This window comes from Triticum aestivum, chromosome 2D (genome assembly GCF_018294505.1).
Source record: "Triticum aestivum cultivar Chinese Spring chromosome 2D, IWGSC CS RefSeq v2.1, whole genome shotgun sequence".
NCBI lineage: Eukaryota > Viridiplantae > Streptophyta > Magnoliopsida > Poales > Poaceae > Triticum > Triticum aestivum.
The window spans coordinates 601,949,952-601,970,921 of record NC_057799.1 but is presented as its reverse complement, the minus strand read 5'-3'; the positions used below and the strand labels follow the sequence as shown (position 1 = coordinate 601,970,921).

The following is a 20,970-nucleotide window of genomic DNA, read 5'->3' as shown; positions in this document are numbered from 1 at the left end:
AAGCTGTCGTCTCTTAAAAGTTTGGGGCTGCGACGCTTATGTGAAAAAGTTTCAGGCTGATAAGCTCAAACCCAAAGAGGATAAATGCATCTTCATAGAATACCCAAAACAGTTGGGTATACCTCCTATTTCAGATCTGGAAGCAAAAGTAATTGTTTCTAGAAACGGGTCCTTTCTCGAGGAAAAGTTTCTCTCGAAAGAATTGAGTGGGAGGATGGTGGAGACTTGATGAGGTCATTGAACCCTCACTTCAACTAATGTGTAGTAGGGCACAGGAAGTTGTTCATGTGGCACCTACACCAATTGAAGTGGAAGCTTATGATAGTGATCATGAAACTTCAGATCAAGTCACTACCAAACCTCATAGGACGACAAGGATGCGTACTACTTCAGAGTGGTACGTAATCCTGTCTTGGAAGTCATGTTGCTAGACAACAATGAACCTACGAGCTATGGAGAAGCGATGGTGGGCCCGGATTCCGACGAATGGCTCGAGGCCATAAAATCCGAGATGATCCATGTATGAAAATAAAGTATAGACTTTGAAAGAACTACTTGATGGTCGTAAGGCTGTTGGGTACAGATGGATTTTAAAGGGAAGACAGACAATGATGGTAAGTGTCACCATTAAGAAAGCTCGACTTGTCGTTAAGATGTTTTCCGGCAAGTTCAAGGAGTTGACTGCGATGAGACTTTCTCACTCGTAGCGATGCTAAGAGTCTGTTAGAATTATATTAGCAGTTACTGCATTATTTATGAAATCTTGCAGATAGGATGTCAAAACATTGTTTCCTCGACGATTTTCTTGAGGAAAGGTTGTATGTGATACAACCAGAAGGTTTTGTCAATCCTGAAAGATGCTAACAAGTATGCAAAGCTGCAGCAATCCTTCTAAGGATTGGAGTAAGCATCTCGGAGTTGGAATGAACGCTTTGATGAGATGATCAAAGATTTTGGGTTTATACAAAGTTCATGAGAAACTTCTATTTCCAAAGAAGTGAGTGGGAGCACTGTAGCATTTTTGATGAGTATATGTTGTTAACATATTGTTGATCAGAAATGATGTAGAATTTCTGGAAAGCATCCAGGGTTATTTGAAAAGTGTTTTTAATGGAAAACCTGGATTAAGCTACTTGAACATTGAGCGTCAAGATCTATAAGAATAGATCAAAAACGCTTAATAGTACTTTCAAATGAATACATACCGTGACAAGATTTTGAAGGAGTTCAAAATAGATCAGCAAAGAAGGAGTTCTTGGCTGTGTTACAAGGTGTGAGTATTGAGTAAGACTCAAGACCTGACCACGGCAGAAGAAAGAGAAAGGACGAAGGTCGTCCCCTATGCTTTAGACGTAGGCTCTACAATATGCTATGTTGTGTACCGCACCTGAAGTGTGCCTTGCCATGAGTTAGTCAAGGGGTACAATAGTGATCCAGGAAGGGATCACATGACAGCGGGCGAACTTATCCTTAGTATCTAGTGGACTAAGGAATTTTCTCGATTATGGAGGTGGAAAGGGGGTTGGTCGTAAAGGGTTACGTCGATGCAAACTTTGACACTAATCCGGATGACTCTGAGTAGTGAACCGGATTCGTATAGTAGAGCAGTTATTTGGAATAGCTCCAAGTAGCGCGTGGTAGCTGCATCTACAAGATGACATAGAGATTTGTAAAGCACACACGGATCTGAATGTTGCAGACCCGTTGACTAAAACCTCTCTCGTAAGCATAACATGATCAAACCCTAGAACTCATTGAGTGTTAATCACATGGTGATGTGAACTAGATTATTGACTCTAGTAAACTCTTGGGTATTAGTCACATGGCGATGTGAACTTTGAGTGTTAATCACATGGTGATGTGAACTAGATTATTGACTCTAGTGCAAGTGGGAGACTGTTGGAAATATGCCCTAGAGGCAATAATAAAATGGTTATTATTGTATTTCCTTGTTCATGATAATTGTCTGTTGTTCAAGCTATAATTGTATTAACTGGAAACCGTAATACATGTGTGAATACATAGACCACAACATGTCCCTAGTAAGCCTCTAGTTGACTAGCTCGTTGATCAATAGATGGTTATGGTTTCCTGACCATGGACATTGGATGTCATTGATAACGGGATCACATCATTAGGAGAATGATGTGATGGACAAGACCCAATCCTAAGCCTAGCACAAGATCGTGTAGTTCGTTTGCTCAGAGCTTTTCTAATGTCAAGTATCATTTCCTTAGACCATGAGATTGTGCAACTCCCGGATACCGTAGGAATGCTTTGGGTGTACCAAACGTCACAACGTAACTGGGTGGCTATAAAGGTGCACTACAGGTATCTCCGAAAGTGTCTGTTGGGTTGGCACGAATCGAGACTGGGATTTGTCACTCCGTATGACGGAGAGGTATCTCTGGGCCCACTCGGTAATGCATCATCATAATGAGCTCAATGTGACCAAGTGTTTGGTCACGGGATCATGCATTACGCTATGAGTAAAGTGACTTGCCGGTAACGAGATTGAACAAGGTATTGGGATACCGACGCTCGAATCTCGGGCAAGTAACGTACCGATTGACAAAGGGAATTGTATACGGGATTGATTGAATCCTCGACATCGTGGTTCATCCGATGAGATCATCGTGGAACATGTGGGAGCCAACATGGGTATCCAGATCCCGCTGTTGGTTATTGACCGGAGAGTCGTCTCGGTCATGTCTGCATGTCTCCCGAACCCGTAGGGTCTACACACTTAAGGTTCGGTGACGCTAGGGTTGTAGAGATATTAGTATGCGGAAATCCGAAAGTCATTCGGAGTCCCGGATGAGATCCCGAACGTCACGAGGAGTTCCGGAATGGTCCGGAGGTAAAGATTTATATATGGGAAGTCCTATTTTGGCCACCGGAAAATGTTCGGGATTTTTCGGTATTGTACCGGGAAGGTTCTAGAAGGTTCCGAAGTGGGGCCCACCTGCATGGGGGGACCCACATGAACGTGGGTAGTGGGGGCAAGGCCCCACACCCCTGGTCAAGGCGCACCAAGATCCCACCTTAGAAGGAATAAGATCATATCCCGAAGGGATAAGATCAAGATCCCTAAAAAAGGGGGATAACAATCGGTGGGGAAGGGAAATGATGGGATTTCTTTCCCCCACCTTTGCCAACGCCCCAATGGACTTGGAGGGCAAGAAACCAGCCCCCTCCACCCCTATATATAGTGGGGAGGCGCATGGGAGCTCAACCCCAAGCCCTGGCGCCTCCCTCCCTCCCGTGACACCTCTTCCTCCCCGCTTGCGCTTGGCGAAGCCCTGCCGGGATCCCGCTACTTCCACCACCACGCCGTTGTGCTGCTGGATCTCCATCAACCTCTCCTCCCCCCTTGCTGGATCAAGAAGGAGGAGACGTCGCTGCTCCGTACGTGTGTTGAACGCGGAGGTGCCGTCCGTTCGGCGCTAGGATCATCGGTGATTTGGATCGCGACGAGTACGAGTCCATCAACCCCGTTCTCTTGAACGCTTCCGCTCGCGATCTACAAGGGTATGTAGATGCACTCCTCCCCTCTCATTGCTAGCATCTCCTAGATTGATCTTGGTGACACGTAGGAAATTTTTGAATTTGTGCTACGTTCCCCAACATAAAGTATATAGTATAAACCCGCGATCACCTCCCAAGTGATCACAGCCCGATAGTATAGCACAGCAGACGGACAAGAATGTAGGGCCACTGATGGAAAACTAGCATCCTATACTAACCATGTAGGATTGCAGGTAAAGGTAACAACAGTAGTGGCAAAGACAGGCTATGCATCAGGATAGGATTAACGGAAAGCAATAACATGCTACACTACTCTAATGTAAGCAGTATAGAGAAGAATAGGCGATATATGGTGATCAGGGGGGGCTTGCCTGGTTGCTCTGGCAAGAAGGAGGGGTCGCCAACAGCGTAGTCGGTCGGGGCACTAGCAGCGGCGTCGGTCTCGTAGTCTACCAAAGAGAAGAGGGGGAAGAAACAATGAATACAATGCAAACAGATGCATAACGATGCATGACAAAGCAAACAGCGGTGTCAGGTGTGCCCTAACGCGGTAAGAGGTGATACCGGCGAAGGGGGGAAACATCAGGGAAAGTATCCCGGTGTTTCGCATTTTTGGACATATGAACCGGAGGGGGAAAGTTGTGTGTTTGCTATGCTAGGGATGTGTGGTTGACATACAGACCACGTATTCGGATTCGTCTCGTCGTTCTTAGCAACTTTCATGTAGAAAATATTTTCATCCGAGATACGGTTTATTTTATATTGATTTTCAAAGTTTTAATGTTATTCTGAAATTATTTTAATTTGATTTAAATATTGAAAAGCTATGTGTACACAGTTGAGGCCATCCACAACCTATGACCTGTGGGGCCAGGGGACCCACTTGACCCAGTCAACTGTTGACTGGTCAACGGTGTGAATAGTGCATGTGGGACCCGCATGTCATTCTCTCTAGTAATTTCAACACTGATTTAACATTTATACTTAGCAGTGGACCCCATCTATCATTGTTACAATAGGGGAATTAGCATGGGGTTAGCTTTTAATTAATTTTGGTTAGCCTCTAAACTAATCCTAACAGCGCACACACATACGCACACAACACGCACGCACACACGACGCACGCACGCATGGCCGCAAGGCCATGGCCAGCAGCAGCATCAGCAACCGGCAGGGGGGCTAGGCCTCGCGCGGGCCATGGAGCAGCACGGGTCACCGGGGAGGCGGCCGCGGCGGGGCCGGTCGGCAAGGAGCAACAGAGGCGAGCGATGGACGCGCGCGTTGGGCACACAGCAGGGGGGCAGGCGGAGCTGCGACTGGCGGCGCGGCACGGCAGCAGCAGCGGAGGCGGGGCGATGCGGCAGCAGCGGCGGCTGGGAGCAGTAGCAGTGAGCAGAAGTGCGGGAGCAGCAGCAGCACAACAACGCAAGGAGTAGCAGGCTAGAGGAGCAGGGAGCATCAACCACTGACATCACGTACGCGTACGCGGCAGCGGAGCTCCGACCATGGCGGCGTTTGACACATAGGGGCACGGATCGAGGGGGGAAAGTAGGGGAATCGACAGAGAAGCTCACGCGGAGGCTCGTGGACAGGGTCATTGAAGTCGGGATGGTCCGTTGGGGTGGCAAACGACGGCGTGATGCAGCAGCCGTGGGCGAAGACGAGGACGATGGCAAGGCGTACGGGGCATCTCCACCGATCTGCTGCAGGGGGAGACGAGGTCGACAAAGGCGGCCCTCCTAGCGCGGTCCTGGCCGTCGGCGAGGCCGTTGGCCACGGTGACGACAGCGGCGCAGCCGTGGCCGAGCTCGCGGCGACAGATCTAGGAGGAGGCGAGGAGAACTGCGAGAGGTAGTGGACGTGGGCGAACCCTAGGACGCCGAGGACGGCCTTATCCTCGCCGAGGAGGCACGGATGGCGGGCGCGTGGCGATCCTCGCCATGGACGGGCGCTCTGCGTCCACGGCGCTTGGGTGAACAGGAGGTTGAAGGAGGTTATAGTGGTGGGCTGGGCCGGTTCCTGTAGCGAGGTGGCCGAAGTGCACAGTAGCACTTTGCCCTTTTCTTTTTCTCTTTAAATTTTCTGCTTTTCTTTTTATTTGTTTTGTTTTCTATTTACTTTCAATATTATATCGGTCTAATAATATATGAGACTTGGCCCATAATTAGTGATGCAATATTAGACACTGCCACCAAAGTTTGGGTGGTTATTTAAAATAGTTTGTATTTTCATAAATTAGAAAAGACACATTAAATAATGAATTGGCCCCTGTTTCATTTATTTAAGGGCACTCAACCACTTTATAAAATGTTGGTTAAATCATGACAATTAGTTAGCGAATACTTGTAACCCAACGAACATTTTTAATTTACCTTTTTAAGAATTAATAATTTGACTTGTATTTTGAATTTGAATTTGAGTTTGATTTGGAACAAAGTGATCATTAGCAAGAAAAACGTGATGACATGGCACCATTAGCAAGTGGTTACTGTAGCTTAACTATCCGGGTGTTACAGTGCCAAGCAAAGCCTTTAGGATCTTCTTGGGTAATAGTTGTTTGATCTTGCTGAAAAACAGAAACTTTGCACTCACGAAAATAATTTTCATAAATCACAGAAGAGTGCTTTTGCCATGATTCTTTTTGCAGAAGATTAATATACAAATTTCTCAGGTCGTCCTAAGTATTCAGAATTTTTGGAGTTTCAGAAGTATTCGAAATATTCAGATTGCTACAGACTGTTCTGTTTTTGACAGATTCTGTTTTCTTTGCGTTGTGTGCTTGTTTTGATGATTCTATGGTTTTCTTTGATGAGTTTTTGCCATAGAAAAGTTGGAATACAGTAGATATAATTCAAAAATAAAATATGAATTGGTTTGCTATAGTACTTATAGTAGTGATTTGCTTTGTTATACTAACGGTTCTCACGAAGGTTTTGGTGAGTTTTGTGTGATTGAAGTTTTCAAGTTTTGGGTTATCTTACGATGGATGAAGGAATAAGGAGTAAGAAGATCCTAAGCTTGGGGATGCTTTCTTCTAACGACCATCGGTATTTTACTCGAAGCTATATTTTTATTCATCACATACTATGAGTTTTGCTTGGAGCGTCTTGTATGATTTGAGTCTTTGCTTGTTTTGCTTTGTGTTCTAAGTCATGAATCCTTGCTGGACACACTTGTTTGAGAGAGCCAAAATTATGCCATGACTAGTTAGAATAGCTCTATATGCTTCACTTAAATTTTTATGAGCTATGGATTTGCTCTAGTGCTTCACTTATATGTTTTTGAGCACGGCCTGCTTTGTTATTTTTGAAGAAATACTCTCTTGCTTCACTTAGGTTTGTTTGAGAGTTAGTTAAGTTTTCAAGAAATTCTCTCTTGCTTCACTTAAATTAATTTGAGAGAAAGAAATATTATGCTCATGATCTTCACTTATATTTGTTTGAGCTTATCAAAAGTAACACATGAAAATTAGTTCCAAAGTGATAGATATCCAAGAAGGATATAATAAAAACTTTCATGAAGATCATTGGACAAAATAAACATGATTCCTTGTAATAGTTTTGAGATATGATGATGTGATATGTGAGTCATGTCGATGAGTAATTGTGCTTTAGTAAGAATATTGGTGTTAAGGTTTGTGATTCCCTATGCGAGTACGAAAGTCAATAGTCATGCAATGAAATTACATCCTACTTGTGGTGCATTATTCGGTGTTAATTATGCTTAATGCTCGCTTATGAGATTATTCGTTTCTTGGTTGGTCGCTTTTAGATATTTTGCTAGCCTTCATTTTGCACTAATTATGATCTCTACTTGTGCAACCAAAATCCTTTAAACCAGTTTTGCCACATGAGTCCACTATACCTACCTATATGCGGTATTCTTTGCCGTTCTAAGCAAATTTGTATGTGCCATCTCTAATTTTCAAAATAAATTTCTCTTTTGTGTGCTCGTACCGCTCGCGAGGCGGTGAGGGGTAGCCAATATTTTCCATGCTAGATGTGTTATTCTCACGATGAGTGTTTATTCACTTGTCATTGCATGAGAGTAAGACAAAGGTATTAGGGATGCCAGTCCCGAAATGAAAAACGAATTTACTTTATGTTGTCAAATAATAAATTCCTTGGAAAGTGTTGGTATGGAAGGCAATCGTGGATTCGGCTAGCCATGGAAAGAGAAAGTATGGTGGAAAAAGGAATAAACTTTATTTTCTGTTTGGGAACCACCTATGATATATCTAGCATGGAAGGTGTTGGGAGCTCTAAGTCATTTTCGTTGGTGGGAAAAGTATGCCTTTCAAAATGTTTTTATCTCTAAGTTTTCCGCTTTGAGCTCTGGCACCTCTACAAATCCCTACTTCCCTCTGCGAAGGGCCCTTGTTTTACTTTATACAATTTTTATTTTGAATTTGAGTCTCCATCTTCTCTTTTAAAGCACCCTAGGAGGCACTATGATCGTACTTGAGCATTGGGTGTAGCTAATATGCGAGTGTGTTTCATGAATGGATCAATGATTGAGCATGATGGGCTAGGGACAACTTATTTTAGCGTTGATATTTTGAAAGACATGATTGCTTGTTGATATGCCTGAGTATTTAAGTCTCATGTCAAAACTAGACTATTGCTTTGAATCATATAAAAGTACAAATGTCCATGCTATAAAGAAAAGAATATGTGATGCATATGTTAGGCAGCATTCCACATCAAAAAAATCTGTTTTTATCATTTACCTACTCGAAGACGAGCAGGAATTAAGCTTGGGGATGCTGATACGTATCCAACGTATCTATCTTTTTTATTGTTCCATGTTGTTATATTATCATTCTTGGATGTTTTATAATCATTTTATACCATTTTTTGGTACTAACCTATTGACATAGTGCCAAGTGCCAGTTGTTGTTTTCTGCATGTTTTTGACATCGCAGGAAATCAATACCAAACAGAGTCCAAACGCAGGGAAACTTGTTGTGGATTTTTTTGGACCAGAAGACATCCAGTGGGTCGGAGAAGCGCCTGGGGGTGCTCCGAGGGGAGCACAACCCACCAGGGCGTGCCAGGAGGCCCGGGCGCGCCCTGGTGGGTTGTGCCCACCTCGGGTGCCCCCTGAACCGACTCTTCGCTCTATAAATACCCCAATATTTCAGAAACCCCAGGGGAGTCGACGAAAATCAATTCCAGCCGCCGCAGAGTCCATAACCACCAGATCCAATCTAGGCACCATCACGGAGGGGTGCATCATGTCCATTGGTGCATCTCCGATGATGCGTGAGTAGTTCTTTGTAGACCTATGGGTCCGTAGTTAGTAGCTAGATGGCTTCCTCTCTCTCGTTTGATTCTCAATACAATGGTCTCTTGGAGATCCATATGATGTAACTCTTTTTGCGGTGTGTTTGTTGGGATCCGATGAACTTTGATTTTATGATCAGATCTATTTTTTTATCCATGAGTGTTATTTGAGCCTTCTTTTGATATCTTATATGCATGATTGCTTATAGCCTCTTATTTCTTCTCCGATATTTGGGTTTTGTTTGGCCAACTTGATCTATTTATCTTGCAATGGGAAGAGGTGCTTTGTGGTGGGTTCGATCTTACGGTGTTTGATCCCAGTGACAGAAGGGGAACCGACACGTATGTATTGTTACTACTAAGGATAAAACGATGGGGTCTATTTCTACATAAATAGATCTTGTCTACATCATGTCATCGTTCTTATTGCATTACTCCGTTTCTTCATGAACTTAATACACTAGATGCATGCTGGATAGCGGTCGATGTGTGGAGTAATAGTAGTAGATGTAGGCAGGAGTCGGTCTACTAATCTTGGACGTGATGCCTATATAATGATCATTGCCTGGATACCGTCATGATTATTTGAAGTTCTATCAATTGCCCAACAGTAATTTGTTCACCCACTGTTTGCTATTTTTCTCGAGAGAAGCCACTAGTGAAACCTACGGCCCCCGGGTCTCTTTCTCATATTATTTGCCTTTGCGATCTAGTTATTTGTCTTTTATTTTCAGATCTATTAAACCAAAAAATACAAAAATACCTTGCTGCAATTTATTTTATTTGGTGTTTGATCTATCAATATTACAACCCTCTCACGTCTGTTTGCCTATCTTGGGCGCCGCTACCCGAAAGGGATTGACAACCCCTTTTACACGTCGGGTTGCGAGTATTTGTTATTTGTGTGCAGGTGCTGTTTACGTTGTGTTGTTTGGTTCTCCTACTGGTTCGATAACCTTGGTCTCATCACTGAGGGAAATACCTACCGTCGTTGTGCTGCATCATCCCTTTCTCTTTGGGGAAATACCGACGTAGCTTCAAGCCGCATCAAAAGGAATTTCTGGTGCCGTTGCCGGGGAGGATCAAGTCAAGATAGTCTCCCGGCCACGTGCCAGTGGCTCTTTGTTATTGCTTTAAATTTGTAGTGGCAACCCTGGCACAGGTAGTTCTCCTCGTGCATTACTCATAAATTGCTAACGGAGTCAAAAAAATTAACATAACAAAGGGAGTTGTAGTCGCATGTAAAAGGGTCAAGGCAGTCGAGACTCGAGAAGCTCATGCACAGACAACTTCTTCAAGTTGTTTGTCTTCATGGCGATCGCGGCGAAGGCCCAACTGGAACCGCACCACTACTATCGTCGTGAAGGGCCAACAGGAACCGCATCGGCCCTGCATCTGGACACCTGTCACAACCCCATTTTGCCCCCAGTCAACCTCCATTGTGAGGTCGTTAGTGCCGATCACGAAATGCCTGAACCCTGGGAGTGTTGGCCCTCCTAGCAAGGGACGGAGTCAAGAATCTTATACAAATGGGGCAATGAAAAAATTAAGACGTTGAAGGGGCCAAACATGTACATTTCTAACATTTTAAGATAAATATGTAGGGGCGCTTTTAGAAAAAAATAACAATGGGGTGGGGGGGCATCCCCCACCCCCTCTCCCACCCCTAGCTCCGCCAGCATGGTGACTAGTTGGACTTGACATGCCCTTCATCAAGGCGGTTGCGTCGTTAAAAGGGACTCACTCGTATTCATCGATTGAAATAGCGAGGTACAAAAATCACCGTTAAAGTCGCACCCAGTTTGGTAGCCTTGGCACATGTAGTTCTCCTCTTGCATTACTCTGAATTTACTAATGAAGTCAATGACTTTAATATACCTGATAGAGTTGCAGTCGCATGTAAAAGGGTCGAGGCAGTCGAGCAGCTCCTGCACCGACAGCTTCGTCACATTACCTGCCGTGATGGTGAGTGCTACGAAGGCCCAGCAGGAACTACACCGCCACGATCGCAGCGAAGGCCCAGCATGAACAACATCAGCCCTGCTACTGGAAACCTGTCACAACCCCCTCTCACCGCATGTAGTCAACCTTCGCTGGGAGGTTGCCGACAACAATTGTGCCATGTGTGAAATTACGACTCTTATCACCGGCGTACGTCTCACTGACCTCTGCGGAGCAACCCTGGATACTGACAACCTCGGGTTTTTTAATGTGCACCTCAGGGCTAAAGCAATTGAAGCCGAGCTTGTAAGGAATTCTGCCTTGGTTAAAGGCGAGTTTGCACTAAACTAACTTTGTTGTTGAAGAATTTTTTTTCGCGAAATATTATTTTATTCATGAGAAAAACCAGGTGTATAATTTCAAAGAGCACCGCTGCATGGATGACCGTTGCAGACGAAACACGCACGACATGTCATATCGTACCATTCATGGGCAAAGTCTAAACAACAACATGGGTTTGATTAGCCATCGTGTGCATGTCCTTCAGCAAAATGTCATCCGTGAAGGGTTTCTCAACTTCAAATTCAAAATCTTCAACTCGACAACCCTGTCGTTGTGGTCATGAACAAAAATATACCCGTCGACCAAGAGCCTATCGTTGCCACCCGTGAACCTCGACTTGATCCGACGACGCGGTGCTGCAGCACTGCTAGACAAGTATGTCTACTATGTCACCTACATCTCTCCCCTGACATCGAGCCGCAACTGCATGAAGATTGGAGGGCCGACGTAGAAACGCATCCATGGCATCGTTGGGTGATCGAGAGAGGAGAGAGAGGAAGGGCGGGGGCGGGGGACAGCCCAAATATTTTCACCAGCGAGGAGCATCAAGACAACAACATCCGATGGCGTCCTTCAATAATCTGCAAGGGCTTGTAACGAGAGGGTGAAGGGGGAAGCATGCATGTGTGGCCATGATTTCCTTTCCGTTCCGGTTCAAGAGCAGGCACAAGTTTGGACACCAAAATCGATCAAAGGAGGAAATCTGGTTTGAGGAAAAACCAGGGGGTTAGAATACCGGTCGTGGGAAGAGGATCACGTGAGGTGAGGGTGGCGGACGAAGATTGAGCGAAACGCAAACATTACCTCTTTTTTAAGTAAGTTGTAGATGTAGATAGATTACAGATGTAGATTACTAGGAACCACTACCGGAATCGCACCCTATGCCGACGGCCAGGGCCGTCGGGGCCGTCGGCATAGCCCTGACTGGCCGTCGGGACAGGCCTATGCCGACGGCCCTCGTCGGCATAGGGCTGTCGGCAACATATCCGTCGGCGTAGCTCGGGTGGCCGTCGGCATATAAAGGCCGTCAGCATAGGACCTATCCCGACGGTGTCCGTACATCTATGCCGACGGCCCTGGCCGTCGGCAACGTTACCTCCTAACGGCGACCACCGTCAAGTGCTGACCAACGCCTGCTCGCCACATGGCAGGCCTATGCCGACGGCCTGGCCGTCGGCTTAGTTTGAAACTATGCCGACGGCTAGGCCGACGTCATAGGCCTGCCACGTGGCGAGCAGGCGTCACCCCTGGGGCAGGTCTAGACCTGGCCCCCTCCAAGTGACGGCGGCACTGCCTTGCGTGCAGGGGGGCACACCGCGGAGCCCCAAGACGGGCGTCTACGCATGCCTGAACACTTTCACATATGCATCGGGACCCGTGCGATGTTTCGGTGACATAGCTACACCCCAAATCCCCCCACCAACCAGAATTCCCTCCGTGTCGACCGTTTTCCCCCTCCGTGACACGGCGATAGCGACGTTCGTAACGGAGGGCAATCGATATACCATCGGGGTATGTTTTTTTAGATAAGCATAATTATCTTATGCAAAAACAAAAACTAAAATAAAGTAAAAATAACAAAATAAAGTAAAAATAAAAAATAAAGTAAAATAAATGTATGTCGACGGCCTGTGCGCACACGGAGGTGCAGTCCCACGGATCGATGACGTGGCATGACACACGGATCGATGACATGGCAGAGGGGCCTATGCCTACCTTTGCCATAGATAGTATAAAGCAAAATTAAAAATAAAACTAAATAAACATATGCCGATGGCACGGATCGATGACGTGGCAGAGGGGCATGGGCCAGGTCTATGCCGACGGCTATGCCGTAGGCATACCTCTGCCATAGATATGCCGACGGCCGCCGTTACCTCCCGTCGACGTAGTTTCAACGCCGTTAAACGGTCAGCACTAACCGAGTAGGTGGGCCCGGGCTATGCCGACGGCCGCGCCTATGCCGACGGCCCCCGTAGGCGTATCTCGAGCGGTCCCGACGGCCTCGTCTATGCCGACGGCAGATGGATGTATGCCGACGGCTTTTCTACGCCTACGGCCTGTCCTTGGCCGTCGGCATAGGTCCATCTATGCCGACAGGGGCCGTCGGCATAGATGAGGCCGTCAGCGCAAGCAGTTATTCTGGTAGTGAACAGAAAACACGACAACACCCACATTGATCCCGGATGATCATCATGATGTTTTAACAATATAAGTACAGTCACATAACGAAGCACTAGACGTGGAAACTAGAAAATATTCAGAGTCAATAATCCGAATGCCTGCCTGATTACTACCGATTAGCAAGCAAACACGATCACGTCAACAGCCACCGCAGCCACCACCACCACACCCTCCTCCGCCTCCACAGCCACCGCCACCGCACCCTCCTCCGCCTCCGCACGCGGCGGCCGAGCTGACGACCATGCTCGCCACCATCCCAGCTGTTGCGCCGGCGGCGAGATCCGTTGTGGTGCCGCTGGAGGACACTGTTGTCGTCGCACTCTTCCCAGCGCTGGCCGCGTACACAGGCTTCGCCGGAGCGGGAGGTGGCGCCGTGCAGCCTGGGCCGCCGTAGTAGTAGATGTTGCCGCTGACGCTCTTCTGGCGCGGCTTCTTCTTGGCCCCCTTGGCGCACCCGAACGCCGCGATGGCCGCCAACGCGACGACCGCGACGGCCAAGAGGACGATCATGGCCGGGTCCCCCCGCAGGTCGCCGACCACGTCGTGCGCGGTCTGCTGGTCAAGCCTAAACATTGCTGATCGAGGAGGGAGGGATCTCGCTGAAGGACTTCTCGACGAGTTCCCTGCTAGGTCTTTCTGGCTTTCGCGCGTAAGCAGCTATGATCGGGACGGAAACTCGCTGGAGAACTCGCACGTCGCACGGATACTCGACCTCGACGTGTGCGCGGGTACTTGTAGGCGCAAGTTTGGAATCCGGGTAGGCAACAACAAGCTAGTCCAGTTTACCGTCCGGACACGAGCACACCCTGTTTCTATCGACGAGGTAGAGGCAACCAAAGAGTCCCGCCCCATGTTAAAAAAAGAAGAAAAAAGAGTCCCGGACCACAAAGGGCCTAAGCACCACAGCGCAAAGAGTTTTTTACCGGAGCCGGGAGCTACAGGTGATCTTCCCACCAATGAGGTGCTGCCGCATCTAAAGTTATGGGACCATGTACATGTGTATATGAAAGTATTCATTGCAAAAAATCTCTTGTATTTCTGATTTTAGTCTAATCAATGTCAGAATCATGCGGTACCTTTTAACAGGAATGGTACGCATGCAGAATCTCTCCTCTCTCACACACAAATCCATCCATTTTATCTTTGTTTAAAATTTTAGATGGACAATATCTCTAACACTAATTTTCTATTAATGAAATTTTATATATATTCAAATTCCTGAACATGTGATCGGTAGAACAAGACCAATTTTGAATATATTTAAACTAGTTTAAGTTTTTCTATTTCAATCATATCAAAATTTAAATTTCACTTATTTCAAATTTACTTATTTGAAATAATTGGAATCAATATTGGAACTGGTGAAATTATTTTTTGAGATAGGTGAAATCAGTTTTCTGAAACTAGTTTGTTCAAACATGTCAAACTGATTATTTCAAAACATTTTGGTAATGAATGAAATACGTTTAATGAAATCACTGAAGTCAGTTCTTTTGAAATGAAAGAAATCAGTTTCATATGAATTAGTACTTTCTAAGTATATGAAACATATTTCATTGTGTTTTGTCAAGTTTGCATATTACAGTGCTGAAAAGAGCCAAAGTTGGTTATTTACCACATTGAAATATATTTCAGGGAAGTAATTTCATATTTTCAATACATATCTCACTGAAAATAACTAGTTACAAATACATCTTTTGTAAATGAGTGTAATTTGTTTTCTAAAACTATTGAAATTGTGAAATCTATCTTTTGGAATGAGTGAAATCAGTTTTTTGAAACGATTGAAACATAGTATTACAATTGCGTGAGTGTAATGTGTCTCTCTAAATTGAGTGCAATCTAATTATGTAAGTGAAATTAGTTTTCTGAAATAAATGGAACCAAAATTTTAAAATGAGTGAAATCCTTTTAAATACACATGCCGCATTTTTTCGGTGTGAAATACGTGAAACTAGTTATTTCAAACATGTGAAACTGATTATTTCAAAAGTTCTTTAAAATGAGCAAAATAGGTTTTATGAAGCGAGTGAAATTGTTTTTGGAAATAATTGTAATATGTTTTCTGAAATTAGTTTCTTGAAACGAGTGAAATATTTTTTTAAATCTATATATCTTTTATGAGTGAAATCAGTCCTCTATGGGTGAATCTAGTGTATTTTGTAAATGAGTGAAATATGTATTTTTCAAATTAGTGAAATAATTTGTTTGGAGTGAGTAAAATTTGTTTAATGAGTGAAATAGTTTTTCAATTGAATTCCTTTTTGGAAAATAATTGAAATGAATGAAATTAGTCGTTTGAGATGAGTGAAATAGTCAAAATAAACTAAAATTGAAATATGATACATAAAATTCAAACTAGTTAAAATGTATCCAAGATTGGTCTTGTTTGAAAGGTCATATCGTCATGGATTCAAATATATAAAAATTTACAAAAATGAGAATATGGTTGACAAGTTATCAGTCATTTAAATTTTGGTCCTGAAATTAAAACTCAAGTCTTTATGTGGGAGAGAGAAAATATTACATGCATGCGGCCATCCAGCCTCACACTCTTTTTCCTCTTAAAAGCGGCCAGGTGTGTCAGGCCGTATTACTCAGTATAGTGCTGTGAAATGCTTTGCATGTTTATACCCAGCTGGTCTCACCAATCTAGATGAAATTGATGGGCGGTCGATTCCTAACCGACACCTCCAGCAACCAGTAAATTTACTTATTCGCTGAGCACCAGCTCAATCCAATTCGGCCACGGGAAGAGGACGTCCTAATCCCCCGCATAGCGATGGAGGCCGAGAAAACGCTAAGGCACGCTAGCTGACGCGCGGCTTTCGGCCAGCCCAATGCGGGCGCGAAGGTGCTTTTTTCATTTAATTTTTAATTTTTGCTCTTTTAGTTTTTTACAAAATTTAAAAAATATTAGTTTTTCCAAATATGTTCAAGATAGTGAAAAACACTTTTTTCGCTTGTATAAAATATTTTTGAAATCTAAAAATTGTTCAAAATTTTAAATAATGGTCATGAGCTCAAGACAAATTCAAAAAATCTTTGTTAATAAAACAATGTTCCAGAATTGAGAAAATGCTCCCCAATTTCAAAAACATTCAAGAATTCATAAAATAATGTTTCAAAGTTGTGTATGGAATCAAAAACGTGTCTATGAATTCAGAACATTTTATCAAACTAAAATAATTGTTAATTTTCATAATTGTTCACGAAATAAAAAATGGAATTGGAAAAAAATATTCATGAATTTCAAAAAAGATCATGGATTTGATTTTCTCTCTTTAAAATTTTCAAAAAATCACAAATTTTAAAATGAATGTGAATTTGAAAAATATTCAGGAATTGTTTTTTGGGAATTTAAATATTCCAAGCTTCAATAAAATTGCAGACTAAAAAGAATCATAAATTCAAAAAAGATTAGTGAATTTGAAAAAATACAAAATACAAAAAAGAGAAAATTAAAAGGGAAAAAGGAAAAGATAGAAAACCAAAAAACAAGTTTTTTGTAAAACCGAAAAAAATGAAACATAATTAAAATCAAAGTCGATTCTGAGGAACCTTCCTGAAATCGGTGCAGAACAAGTGTTAAAATGGAGCGTCCCACCTACTTTGAGGGAGGGTTGTTTGGTAAACCTTTCCTTGTTACCAATCGCAGTAGGAGATAAACAGGATTCCCTACAGAAAGGCCTGATTCCAATAAAAGTGGTCAACACTAGGCCAAGATGCCGAGAACAAGCATGAGGCAAAATTATTTTAGTTCACAAAAAAGGATGGATACAGAGTACGAATGCAAAATAAAACTCCACGAGGCAGCAAAACATGCAAAATAAACTAGACACACACAACTCCCATAGTGAATCAAATTAGAACCACGAAAACACAAACCATGCATTCAAAGTACGGTTGTAGTCCACATGCATTTCGCAGAGCCTATAAACTCGAGGGTACTTGCGTATTTCATAGGGAAAATGAAAAGAAAAATATTAGAGTACATTGTTGACAATCGTCATGCGACGGTTCACCTCATCTTCGAAGAAGTTCAGGATCACAATGGCACCCATCTGGAGACCGATCTCGATGAAGAATTACTTCCAACCAGATTTGAGGTAGAGTGGTAGTCCGACCCAAAGTTGTACCCGACTTCCGTTTGGTTGGTTCCCTTAGCAGGATCTTAGTGTAAGCTAGTCGGACTTGCGAAAGGCTAGCAGGTCATATGTCATGTCTTTACGGAAGTTTTTGTAAGAAAAAAGTCAGCATGTAAGAACCGGGAAAATGCTGTGTCTTGAATCAAAAAGTTAGCATTTAATAAATAAATTTTATCTATTATGTGATGCATCAAACTTCAACACGTAAGTCATACTCTCCGCGCTCATTAGGATGGATGTCGCCTACGGGCTACGGCTCTGGATTCCGCCAAGGCTAGCATGAACAGGCTCTCCTACTATCCGCGGTTGTACCCGTCCAAGTAAAAAAATTGGAGAACGAAATTGGCCTTGGCTGCCTATAGGTCATGTTCATATTGCAACCTGGCTGGCGGTGGTGATATCATTGCCATCGGAAGCGTCGTGGACTTCCACGTCGGCAGGCTTGACGACAACCGCATCATGTTGCTCCCTCTCGAGAGCGACAACGACGAAGCGGATGGAGGAGGGAACTCGGCGTGTGGGTGCCAGTACCAAACTCAACGAACATGCATAAGGAGTGAAGTGTGCAACATCGTCGATGCTTGCCCCACCAGCGGGAGGACCACTCCCTACTGGCCAGTTGGCATGATGCGATTACATAGGGGGATCGATGACACAAACATAAGGGGAGAGGAAGAGGGCTAGCTGAGTTGGCGGCGACGCAGTCGGCGATGCATGCAAAATTTATTGGTCGGTGTATCATAGTACACACATCGCACGCGTTCATTTCTTATGAATCATGTGCACGTCATCGAACACGATCATCGGCAGGAATCCTGTACAACGACGCCCCTCACTGCACACGGTTGCTCTCTGTGAATCGTGTGCACAACATTGCATACGATACTTTGGCACAAATCATTTTTATGACACCGTCATTGCACACAGTTACTCTTTGTGAACCATGTGCACGACATCATACGGTTTTCCTTTTCAATTGTACGATGAGTTCTCCATAGGACATAGATATACGGTTTACTTTTTTTAACTATGTGTCATAGGGTCGATCGTCTAATACAATTTCTGGCTAGAATGTGTAATAAGGGGAGGAGCTTAATGGTAGGTATCTGCGCTTTGTACTATTGTGGGTAAAATACCATTGCTTCTCCGGCATTGGTAGCCACGCTAAAACAATGATAGAGCCATTAAACACAGAAAAATGTGCTCTCGCTGGTCCACCCGCCTCCGATGGCCTTTGAGTCATGCAGATGTAAGGGCTTTTGCTCCCTGTCAGGCGAGAGGGACTCCGCTCTTGCTTTTCTTATGTTCAACATCTTGGTTGAGGTTGTGTTTTTTCCCAAAAGGAGGGATACCCTTGGGTTGGTTGGGGATGTGTGACAACGACAATGTCCCTTGGTAGGATTAATGCCGCTCACATCCGACCCCCGCACTCTTCGTGCGTCTAGCATTCTCGTAGGGCGTGTGGAGGTGTGTCTTTGTCAAATCTCATGGGATTCAGTCGGTGCTGGTCTCCGATGGATCTGTTTGGGTCCAATTTTCATTCGTATTCGTTCGTGTTTACAAGCTTGATCCTGTCGATTTATGAATGTCTTCATCAGCATAGTGGTTGCCCTGACTCGCTGGTCCTGTAGGGCCTTAGTGCGATGGTTTGGCCGGCTTCAAGGAGAGAGGGGCGATGACGGCTGCTAGCCTTGGGTTTACTCTAGTCTTTGTAGTCCTTGATGGGTGGATTGTAATTTTTAGTATCTCTGGTATGCTCAGTATCTTCATGATCAATTATGAATGGATCGAAAATTTCTAAAAAAACACCTAAAAGAAATGAGAAAAGGGATATTCCTTGAAGGCTGTGCCAGATATTTCTGTCCGGGCGGCGACTAAATACGAAGAAGTTTGTTCAACTACCAACTGGACCGCTCGTTCGCAATCAAGGGCGGTGTCTGGTCATAGCCTGGTAGACGAAGGAGTTAGTGTGACGGCTATCTATTCATCGTCCAACGCCCAGCCGCCCACAAGAATATTTCCTATCGTTGTGTTGGGACCGGGGGGGCGCCATGCTTATAGCCGCCGTCTACATCGCAGGGTACACACGCACTGTAACGACCACAAGAATCACCTTATCACCTTATCTATATAGATCGTGTGCTGTGCCGTCCCTCCCACAGAGCGCAGTACAAAAACATCAGCCATCGGCCGGAGAGCACGCGAGAAATCAGTTCGTCCGACGACATGGCGGCCGGAGCAGCTGGAGGAGGGAGTGACGAGCTCAAGCTGCTGGGGGTCTGGGTGAGCCCGTTCGTGCACCGGGTGCAGGTCGCGCTGCACCTCAAGGGGCTCACCGGCTACGAGTACGCCGAGGAGGACCTCACCAACAAGAGCGACCTCCTCCTCGCCTCCAACCCCGTCCACACCAAGGTCCCCGTGCTCCTCCACGCCGGCAAGCCCGTCTGCGAGTCCATGCTCATCGTGCAGTACCTCGACGAGGCCTTCCCCGGCTCCGGCCCCGCCCTCCTCCCCGCCGACCCCCACGACCGCGCCGTCGCTCGCTTCTGGGCCGCCTACGCCGACGACCAGGTAAGAATGCAGAACTGCAGATGAACACCGACACCTTTCAGCTACTTAAGCGTAGATCCTTGCGTGCGTGCGTTTGGGCGTGCAGTTCTTTGCCTCGTGGATCAAGGCGTTCGTGGGGACGACGGACGAGGAGAGGGCGGCGGCGACGGAAGCCGCGGTGGCAGCGCTGCAGAAGATGGAGGGCGCGTTCGGCGAGTGCTCCAAGGGCAAGGCCTTCTTCGGCGGCGACGGCCCGGGGTACGTGGACATCGCGCTCGGCGGGTTCGTCGCGTGGATACGCGCGTTCCACGCGGTGGCCAGCGTGAACCTCCTGGACGCCGCCCGGACCCCGTTGCTGGCGGCCTGGGCGGAGCGCTTTGCCGCTCTCGACGCCGCCAAGGAGGTCATCCCGGACGTCGACCGCATCGCCGAGTTCGCCAAGCACGATCTGCTGCCGCTGCTCCAGAAACTGCATCCGAAAAACTGACCAGTGATACACAGTAGTGGTCGAGCGAGCCAGCCATTTAAGGCGGATTATACTGCTAGCAGCACGCCTCGAATTGGTGGCGGTGCTGCTGCTCGAAAGAAGGATGCACAGTGGTTCAGAAAAAAATGCGGTACTCAGCACTTCTGCATGTATCTTCTTCATGTGTGACATTACAAAGATAATAAAAGTGCCTTTTTCAAATACTTATTCGGGGCATGCATGTATGATAAGCAGAACCAGCGGAGTGAGTGACCCGAGCATTTGTTGGTTGTCACGTATAAATTTGACATCAAACCAATTACACTCTAAATAGTGCATTCTTTTGGCAAATCCTTGCACGCACGTTTACTCTTTAATTTTTCTCAATTTAACACTTATTGTCATTCTTATTTCCAGTAAAACTGAACTTCGTTAGTGACGAAAAAAACCATGATTATTTATTAGGCTCATCTTCATTCTAGTCACGATTCTTGACTTGTCAAACACACTCTAGTTGATACATCTA

At 45.3% G+C, this 20,970-nt stretch overlaps 1 protein-coding gene across 1 annotated transcript; it reads left to right on the top strand.

The window, feature by feature from the left end:
* Positions 1 to 19,537: 19,537 nt before the first annotated feature.
* Positions 19,538 to 20,668, top strand: LOC123054874 (probable glutathione S-transferase GSTU6). The gene is made up of 2 exons (XM_044478749.1): positions 19,538 to 19,999; positions 20,085 to 20,668. Exons 1-2 carry the CDS (start codon positions 19,655 to 19,657, stop codon positions 20,463 to 20,465), a joined length of 726 nt encoding a protein of 241 aa, XP_044334684.1. The 5' UTR covers positions 19,538 to 19,654; the 3' UTR covers positions 20,466 to 20,668.
* The last annotated feature ends 302 nt before the right edge of the window (positions 20,669 to 20,970 follow it).

What these genes read in the sequence shown, in the direction of transcription:
- LOC123054874 (XM_044478749.1), top strand. Translation starts at nt 19,655, where the DNA reads ATGGCGGCCGGAGCAGCTGGAGGAGGGAGTGACGAGCTCAAGCTGCTG. An exon ending in CCGCCTACGCCGACGACCAG is followed by an intron (nt 20,000 to 20,084) that starts GTAAGAATGCAG and finishes TTGGGCGTGCAG; the next exon opens with TTCTTTGCCTCGTGGATCAA.